General features: G+C 41.0%; 1 protein-coding gene across 1 annotated transcript in view; it reads right to left on the bottom strand.

Annotated features, from left to right (window-relative positions):
- The window catches only part of LOC125890310 (constitutive coactivator of PPAR-gamma-like protein 1 homolog), a 28438-nt gene extending 18774 nt beyond the window's left edge, over positions 1–9664 (bottom strand). The window contains exons 1-5 of the mRNA XM_049578886.1: positions 8890–9664; positions 6241–6487; positions 6068–6150; positions 1914–2042; positions 961–1051 (exon numbers count right to left, since the gene is read on the bottom strand). Coding sequence (XP_049434843.1) covers positions 961–1051; positions 1914–2042; positions 6068–6150; positions 6241–6487; positions 8890–9363 — 1024 coding nt within the window. The 5' untranslated portion in view covers positions 9364–9664. The remainder of the gene's footprint in view (positions 1–960; positions 1052–1913; positions 2043–6067; positions 6151–6240; positions 6488–8889) is intronic.
- Positions 9665–9869: the final 205 nt, after the last annotated feature.

Here is a 9869-nt window from a genome sequence, read left to right on the forward strand (position 1 = left end):
TTCATAATAATGATTTGGTAACCATGGTAACATGAAACCTGATTAACAGGTCAAAAGCTGTTAAACTGCTGCGCTTGTATCCAACTCTGTGCTCTCAGTTCATGAAGTCCATTACAAAGTGTGTGACAGTGATTTTACATTAACAAGCCCCGAATCATTACCTTCTCTGCCTGTTAGTCATTATTTGCAGTCTATTAATACTAAAAATGTTTACAATCACTCACTTCTTTATGAGCTCCTTGTGACGCCAAAGAACAACACACATCAAAAGCATAAAAGTGTTTGTTTAAACTTTGTTCAGTCAGCGGCATTTGACTTCCCCACGTGGGTCCTAATGATGCAGTATGATTACCAAAGCTATCCAGTCAACGAGTTACCTGTGAGTCTGCATAAATTTATGTTTACTTCTTTTGTTTTGTTCGTAAAAAGCCAGTTTGAACAGAAACAGGACTAAAACTCAAACACAGCAATGTATAATTTGTTCCTCTTGGTCAGGACTAAAAATTCTGCATTATCAGTCTGCATATATTTAGGGGAGTCCAGACATTTTTGTCACATTCACACATTTCCCTTGTCACTGCAGGAAAAGCACAGGTGTTCCTAATAATGTTAACAAAGCATCTGGCACTTTTGACCCACAATGCAGCCATGATTAAATAACTTACATCTGTGTTGGACAAGTGGGAAAGCTATATTTGCCGTAGCCTATTTGTATTGGCATAACTGGCAGTCTAAAGGCACATTAAGGTACTTTTTTTGAAGGAAGTGGAGCATTCTTTTCTCAAAACGGTCAGTCTTTATTTCTTATCGCTAACATTTATGTAACACATATACCAGCCAGGTCAGTGAAGACAAATCTGAGACCCTCCAGCGCCTCTATATAAAAACCAAAGCTGCTGACAAACACTACCAACAATATTCAACCTTAAGACCTTTTAGCATCATTACACACGCACCCACCTAACTGTGGAGGGAAGTGAGGGGGTTTGCTGGCCACTGAGTAGTACTCTACTGCCTTCTTGAAGCGGATGACTTTGTCATCAGTGCACGTCTAAAAGAAAAACATGAAATATGATGAATATACACAGAGCAGACATAGGATAGCTTAATTACTTGTCCATAGAGGAATATATAATGCATGATTATACCCTGAACGGTGGGATCAGGCACATTATCAGTTTTTCCTCTTTTCAGAGGAGCACTTTGTAAAGTTGTGTGTGGAGTCTGTGGCAATACATTTCTCACTTCCACTATTCACTAAAATAGCTGAGGGAGCAAAAATGCAGCTACTAAAAAAATTGAAAATGTCCTGATGCCGATAGAGGACTGCTGAATTTGTATTTTATACCAAACTGTATACATTATGAACTGAGGCCACCAAAGAAGGTATGGGTCATGAGAGTTTTGAAGTGTAATTTCATAAATTCACCACCACCACCACCACCATCATCATTTCATCGATGTCTTTACAAGATTAAGTGTCATGGCAGTACTTCAAAAAACACGTAAAATTTTAAACCTAAATTTAAATCCAACCTCGTATCATTTTATCTTTCCTTTCTTTCCCACTATGTACAATTATTCTGCAGCGCTGTAAATGTATGTGTATATATATATATATATATATGTGTGTGTGTGTGTGTGTGTGTGTGTATGTATGTATGTATGTATACACATATTCAGAGTTCTATTACAGCTCATCTCAGATGTGATGGGGTTCACTCACCTTGTTGAATCTAATACTTCAGCTGGATTCTGCTCAGTGCTTTGCACTGCTACCAACATGGTTTGAATGTGAATTTCATTCAACAAGAAGTATGTGATCAATCTGCATTACATCCACTGTCTCTCAAGAAGACTACAATAAGTGTAAATGCCACCCTGGCCCATCAGCACTGCTCTACCTTACATACTTGTGAATGCTTGAAGATGTCCTTAGCGATGGCCTCCAGGTCGGTGATGTCTGGGATGTTGCGGACGTAGTCAGCCACAGCCTTGATTACAACATCACAAGGTGGAAGCACAAGCTGGTGGGCACGCACCTAAAGAAGGATAACACACAGAGTTCACGACAGGTCAACCACTCAACTTTGAGGGGACAAATTCAAATAAAACTCTTGATGTCAGTGTGTCTCGCAACATCACAGTTTGGCCCAGCACACACACTGGTACATCATAAGTAAGTGAACAGAAAATACAGTAAATCTCTAGAGCAGTTCTGTGTTGACCTGACAGTTACATGTCACTGCTAGTTGAACAACATGAAAATATGTCACAGCTTTGATCAAAGCTAATAATCACAAAAACACATTATCCATGCATCTGAAACTTTTAGCAGACAGTTTTAGACCTGCCAATATCATCTACATCACACATTTATGAGCCTCTGAATAGGCATTTAAAACTGCGTTTAGCAAATTGGTCTAAAAATACTACAACACCCATGAGCCTTGGCCGATACTGCCCTGAAGAAGAAGCCATTTTGAGGCACGAACTAGACGGTAGTGAAATCAAAAACCTTTGGCATGGCTACTGAATGAATCCAAAAATGATCCAGAATTCAAAAGTGTATTCACTTAAACTGCAGATTGTGAAATCAGCTCTTTCAACAGCTTCACCTTTAGCTTCCACCACACAGTTTTAAGCTGAGCGAGTGGATGTTTCATGCCGTAATGCACTTTGGGAGTGAGAGTTAACTTTGTGTACCTTTGCTTTTTATCAGAGAAACATATCTTCTAATGTACTTGTTAATCTTAAATACTGTTGATTAAACTGTGAGAATTTTATGTTTATCCAAGTGCAGTGTAAGTACTCTAAGAGTCAAAAAAAATTAATGGGACTGTCACTTTTACCAGAACCAGCCCAAAATATGTCTTAACACTTAACAACTTGTATGTACCCTGAATGTACACAAGAAAACTCCACAAGACAGTTTTAAAGTGTAAGTGAAGATGTCTTTATCTTCAGTAATGTGACGCATTTCTGAAATAGATTTAAATCAAATCCCGAACATTTGAATGGACCACTCAAAAGTGGGCGTGGCTCAGTGAATACAGTGTGATGCAGAGGTGTAACTAATCTCCAGCTTCGGCTGTGGCAACTCAAATTTAGTCAGCACAACCCTCAGCACCAGGGGTCACAGCAGTACTGGGTCTAACCTGTGTAACAGCAGCAACAGAAAGTTTGCTGATCCAACAGAGAGTTGGAACGGTCTAGATGAGACACCCAACACTGCAATTGCATTGGCTGAATTTAAGTGGCAGAAATGTTATATTGTGTGTTTAATGTTGCACAGGAAGTAAAAAGAAGGGATTTTTATATAATATATTTATAAATGATAGTTTTTACAAATGTTTGGCATTTAATAAGACAAAACTCCACAATTAATGCAGGGAGACAGAAAAAGAACTTTTAAATTGTATTTTTCATTTCTCACTGAGTCTTTAAGTGCCCAAACCACATTTCTGCCAGTGAGCCATGATTTCAAATAAACGGTTTCCTTTTCTCTGCAGCCCTCTGGTTACTCTCCAGATGTTGCAGAGTATCTAAAGCCACACTTGGCTTGGCAGGTGTGGTTGGCTAAACGACAGAAAATGAACAGCAATTAATTTATTGCCTTGGCCTTTACACACTGACGGAGATAAACAACTGCCCATGAGACAGCAGCTGCAGAACGAACATGATGTAAAGTGCAGCTTGGTTTCACAATATTTTCAGTGTAAATGGAATAAAAATTCATTTTTCTCTGTTAAAGATGAGACTGTATGTCCTAGATTGAATACTGACAAAGCAAAGTGAGATTTGCGTAATGTAAATGTGAATATGCATTTATTTAAATATCTTTTCAAATATTCTTGTTGTACATATACCAGCAGTCATTTTCACATTCCTTTGGTTATTTAGTTTTTTAATCCCATACCGTTTTAAAGTTAATATGCCAGTTACACTTGAGACTTAGGGAAACCTAAAAGCCCCCCTTTTTAATCTTTATTACTTTCTAACAGACTGACTGGGTGCCACTGATAGGTGCAAAGACATAACAGTAGAAACCAGTTAAGTCAGTCCTGCAGAGTGTAGTTTAGCAGTGGAATGTAATGTGTCAGTATGGTGGGTAGTTCAGCTTGAGTTGGGCTGCACATGTGAACCAGATGGCCTTCTGTTTAATCACAGCTAGTCATTTCAAAACTAACAGCTGAACCACTTACACACTGTGCCCTAAAACTGCCTGGCACTGTTGTCATGCAACTGTTTGACTTAACCATTCACTGATCCATGAATATCCTATTTCTGTATCACATTGGCCACGCATGCAAATCTAGCCAAATCACTAAGTGCTGCTTGGTGGCAACTTGTGGTTGAGCTCACAGCGTTCTCTTTATTTACAACTTTGGCAATACAGCAGCTTAAATTCAGTGCTTTTCTTGAAAGAGTTTCCATGAAAGCAAGTTTGTGTTCAAAGCTTAATTAATGGGGATCATTGAAGAAAACAAAAGATAACATGTCCATGCCCAAATAAGCCTCCTTAAAGATAAAATATGTACGCTTTTCCACATAAATGCCTTTAAACGACTAGATCAATGAAATTTTTTTTTGTTGATTTGTGTACCTACATTATCTCAAACATTTCCAACAATGTTCAGACCGAGAGAACTCTTGCCATTTTAATCAAGAACACAGACTGTGTCGCTGTCACCTGTCAGTGGCATCACATACATGCATCATGATTGTAGTTGTTTGCCAGAAGCTCTCAATAATTGACTTTTTATCCAGTTTTAAGACTCATTTTTATGACACTCCTCATAGATCTTGGTCATTTTTGACTATAAGTTGTAACTGAATGAAGTATTTTAGTCAACGGACATCTGACTCTTAAGTTACCTGAGAAACAAGCTGAGCAAACAATAGTGGCCGCTCAGCTCCAGCCCCTGCCATCCCAAACAGAGTCAGACAAGTCCTGATTTGTAACATGAAACTGCTTTGTTCAGTGTTTTTACCAGTTTAAATCACCCGTTCCGTTTGTTTTGGAGAGGAAGAGACCTCTCAGGATAATTTGGCTCCCAATAAAAAAAACTCCTGAACATCTGGATCTTAAATTATCAGAGAAAAAAACGTGAGCACACATTAGCTTGGTGCTTGGTTAGCGGCCCCTTCGCAACGAGCTGAACAACAAACACAGATTTTTAACGTGAAACTGCTTTATTCGGCGTTTATACCGGTTTTAATCATGTGGTCCAACAGTTTTGGAGAGGAAGTGACCGCTGCGAATAATTCAGCCCCCGTATAAACTTCCTGAATGTTGACCACTGAAGGAACCCTAACAACTGGAAATTGACTGCAATGACAGCATTGCTCCATTTTTTGTTATTGCTTTGACTAAAAGGCCCGTAGAGGCAAAAAATTACACATTGTATGTTCAACTGATGTAATGAAATCGAGTTTTTACTATTTTTTGAAGACCCAAACAGGCTTTTTTGTCACTAACTTTTTACTTTGAGTGATGGGCTGTTATGCGAACACAGACATTTCTGCCAAAGCTAAAACTGTTTTGGTTGCAGGGATTGAAGCGAAAACAAATGTTCCAACTAAAAAATCTTTTCAGGCCGAGTCATATTCCACAAGGAGACCTTCACATTAACCATCGATGCCTGCTATTGCAGCACCACAAGCATAACCATAGCTGCTGTTCTCTAATGCAGACATTAAGTTGTAAAAAGTATGAAGGCCTTGAGAGCTCAACACAATGCGAACAGAGAAAACAACAGAGGAAATAGAATAGAGAAAAAAAACTGAATCTTATAGTGTGAGAAATACTGCTTTGTGGGTGTGTAAAATTAGTTTTCGTTTTTAACACTTTTGTACTTTCTTTTTTACTTTTCTGAGAAATCCATTCATTAAGGAGGCAAACTGCAGGAGCAACGCACTCACCTGTCACAAAAATATTCGAGCACAGTATGTGCTGAACCGAATGTTCCTCTCCAACTGTCATTCACTTAAAAATCTCACAGTACACTTCTATCAGACTGGATTACCAGCCGTGTGATTATAAAGAAATCCTTTAGATCTTTACCTTCAAAGATGCTAATGGATGCTCTGGACCAAGTAAGCTCCAGTGAAAGGCAGCCAAGTCTTCATCAGGCAGTATGTGATTTCCTATCAAACACACAAGAACCGAGTCGGGTTAGTCAGCGTTGTTTAGACTATCACTTCCAACTACATTCTGCCACATAGTATCACACCAACCTAAAAGTGATGCAAAAATGACAAAACGATTTGGGTTGAGATCGAGCTGCCGAGCCACTTCGTGCATCAGGTACTGGCTGGTGGTGAGGCTTTTGCCGTTACGGCTCAGTTTGAGGGCGTGGGCACTGAAGTAGTATGGGATGTTGCACAGAGCGTAGTCCGAGTCGTAGGCCACCAGGCCGTGGAAGCCATTCTCCCTGCATAAGGATATCACTTCCAGGTGGTGGTCTTCGATGCTCTGGACAACCTGAGGATTGGCGAAGACAAGTTAGGCTTTAGATGGTTAAGCCTCAAAATAAACCTCTTACATAGACATGGTGTATTAGGTACTTGAGAAAAGGCTACAGAAAAAGGATTACGAACAGGTGCAGTTTTGTTTGAGCTGCTCTTAGTGGATAAGCCTTACACAGCTGATGAGATACTCAAAGAAGGAGAGGCAAATAATAGGCTACACTTCTAAAATGTCATCAAGAGTATACGAGAGAATAAACTGATCTTAAAACAGCATTATATGAATACTGACACCATATATAGAAGTGACCATATAACACGTCACTGCATTGTCACGATAATATTTGCAAGGATCCAATTTTTTTCACAATACCTCCACTAAGATAATCACAAATACAAAATATGTATACCACACTGCATGGAACTTACTGGGATCATTTTTATGTGAGGAAACAACACGACATTTAAAAGGTCCAGTGTGCAGGATTTAGGGAGATACAATGGCAGGAATGGAATGTTATAGAAAGTATGTTTTCTTTGGTGTATAATCACCTGAAAATAAAGCTGTTGTGTTTTCATCACTTTAGACTGAGCCGTTTATATCTACGAAGATCGCCATGTTGCACCACCATGTTTCTACAGTAGCTCAGAACAGACAAACGAAAGACTGGCTCCAGATAGGGCCATTCACATTTTTACATCTCATTGTTAGCAGCACATCCGCAGCAAGCGATGTTGGAAAAATACCGATTTTTGTTAACTTGAAACTGCTTTATGTAGTGCTTTTTACAGGTTTGAATCACCTGGTCTGTTTGTTTTGGAGAGAAAGTGACCTCTGCGGGTAATTAGGCTCACAGTGAAAACCTCCTGAACACACACCACACCGAGGGAAGTTTAACCGGGTGAAGTTTCGACTGCTTGCAATCTGCAATCCTCACCGCTAGATGCCACTAAATCCCCCTAAATCTTACACACTGGACCTTTAAATAATATTGATTTTAAAAATTGTATTTAGTGAGGATCGGTCGGTAACCGTTTGTGGATCAGGCATCTGCCCGATATCCAATCCACTGAATAAGGTCAGTATTACCTCTATACTAATATGACATATCAGAGCATCCTTAATTTTTACATGCAAACAAATCTTTGCCCTGTAAACCATTTCATATGTGTGATAACAGTTCTACATTGCTGCATGCAGAGTGAGGTGTAGCTTTTAGTTTTTTGTTTTTTTTTTACATGCTTTAGTATATTAGATACTTCACTCAAATATGTGAGCGTTTCTGCACTTTGTAGTGTTCCTGCATTAGTAACATATAAAGGGGCTGTAACTCACTATTTGTAATATCAATTAATCTGTTGGTTGCATTCTCCACTCATCATTTAGGTCTGTAAAATGTCAGAAAATAGTGAAAGATGTCCGTCACAATTTCTCAAAGCTAAAGGGGAAGTTTTAAAGTGTTTCGCCGACCAGCCCAGAGATACAGAAGTCAATTCAATTTGATAGCCATGAATGGATTACTGAACAGGCCTACTGGGCACAGGATAAGTGTCAGGGGGCTCCCTGGCCTTCCCCTGCAAAAGGTCATTTAAATTATCATGTACAGACCAGGAGGAGACTCAAAATGGCCACGAAGACATGCAAAGGAACTACAAAGAGATACGAAGTTAAAGGGGAATAACAACCACAAAGAGGCACAAATCGACTACAAGGAGACACAAAACCACCAAAAGATGCATAACAACTATAAAAAAGAGGCAAAATCATAACAAAATATGTTTGCCTTGCTCCTAGGTATGATAGGTGGTGGAGCCTCTCACATATGTGTGCCCAGGGGCCCATTGTTCCATAATCTAGTCATTATCTTAGGAGGCTAAGACAAAAATATTGATAAGGTTTGGAGCAGTGAATTTGGGGCATTTCTGTTTAAAACAATTACTTAAATGTTTAATAATGATAGATATGGTTGACAATCAATATGATTTCAGCATTATTAGTACTGTTGTATGTTCCAGAGGGGGCTGGTTTCTTCTCATAGCTTCTCTTTCTGGCCCTCCAAGAGTGGGACAGCTCAGTAAGTCTGTTGTTTTTGTTCTGCTGGGACTTAAAGCAAACACCTGACCTTTGATTAATGATCAAACCCTTTCACAATGTTGATCACATTAATTCATAGTCTGAGGTAATGTCACAAAATCACAATGAGTATTAAGTATTAAAAAGCAGGCCACGGACTCCTCTGCCAGCACTATAGAGGCACACTTGGCCGAGGGTGCACACAGCTTCTATCATGGGTGAAGTTGGCAGAGATGACATGGTGGGCAGCTAGCAGGCTAACCACACAGCCTGCTAATGTGTGCCCGCCGGTAGTCCTCAGTGGCTCTGCTCAACAGGCATCGCCAGGCCGAGTTTCAACTCACCCCGACGCGGAACCTGAGGAGCGCCAGACGGATGCAGTGGGCCATGCACACGGGAGGAAGGAACCAGACTTTAGGCGGAGGGGTCCCCTTGTTCTGGACGTGGCTGATGATCTGCTGGGCGGTCTGCCTCTCGTTCACCTGCCGCTTGACCCACTCGTGAAGACGGCCTTTCTCCAGGGCGCCATTGAAGCACACCAGGAGCTCAATGTTACCGTTGAAGCAGGCCTTGGAGAGGGCAGCCAGGTAGCCCAGCATGTGGTTCCACTGGCCCCCGCTGACCCAGTCGGTGTAGAAGCCTCCGTAGAGCCGGTGGAGGCAGTTCTCCGCGTCCACCAGCAGTCTCAGCGGACTTTGAGGTGGTCTCTGCCGGCCACCTCCAACCATACTCCCCCGGGCAAGTTTCTGGAGCTCCACCGGCACCACGGCACTGGGGCAATGCTTTTCAATGTACTCTTGGAAACCCTGAACCCCCATGTTGAGCTTCTGATAGAGGAGACGGAAACTTCAAAGCGAGATGTCGGAGGAAATTAAACCGAAGGGGGTGCTGTGCTCCTCTCCCCCCGACAGTGACTGACAGCCGGCCGGTGGCTGTGGATATTGCAGGAGTTGGAATAATTTCGAAAAAACGAATTAAGGCTGCTATTTAAGCATCGTCAGTTTTTGGTGAGTTATTTTTTGGTTCATGGCTGCAGGCTGCCATGTGTTGGTTCACGGAGCCATGGCTGAGGTTGTGAATCTGTCCGGAGTGAGAGGGAGAGAGAGCGGGGTACGTGACGACATGACGCACAGGGCACGTACAGAGGCACGCGAGGAAACCAAGAGAATTCGCTGCTGCTTATTTCCGCTGTTGATTTCACTCAGATAAAGCTAAAACCTTTGCAGAAACACGGCCTTGCCATGTCAGAGACAACACTTTACTTTTCTATACAAAAAGAAAGATTATTGCTTTGTCGATTAGGTTCAGCTGGTTCAACTTGGGG

Source organism: Epinephelus fuscoguttatus, linkage group LG1, assembly GCF_011397635.1.
Source record: "Epinephelus fuscoguttatus linkage group LG1, E.fuscoguttatus.final_Chr_v1".
In the NCBI taxonomy this organism is placed as follows: domain Eukaryota; kingdom Metazoa; phylum Chordata; class Actinopteri; order Perciformes; family Serranidae; genus Epinephelus; species Epinephelus fuscoguttatus.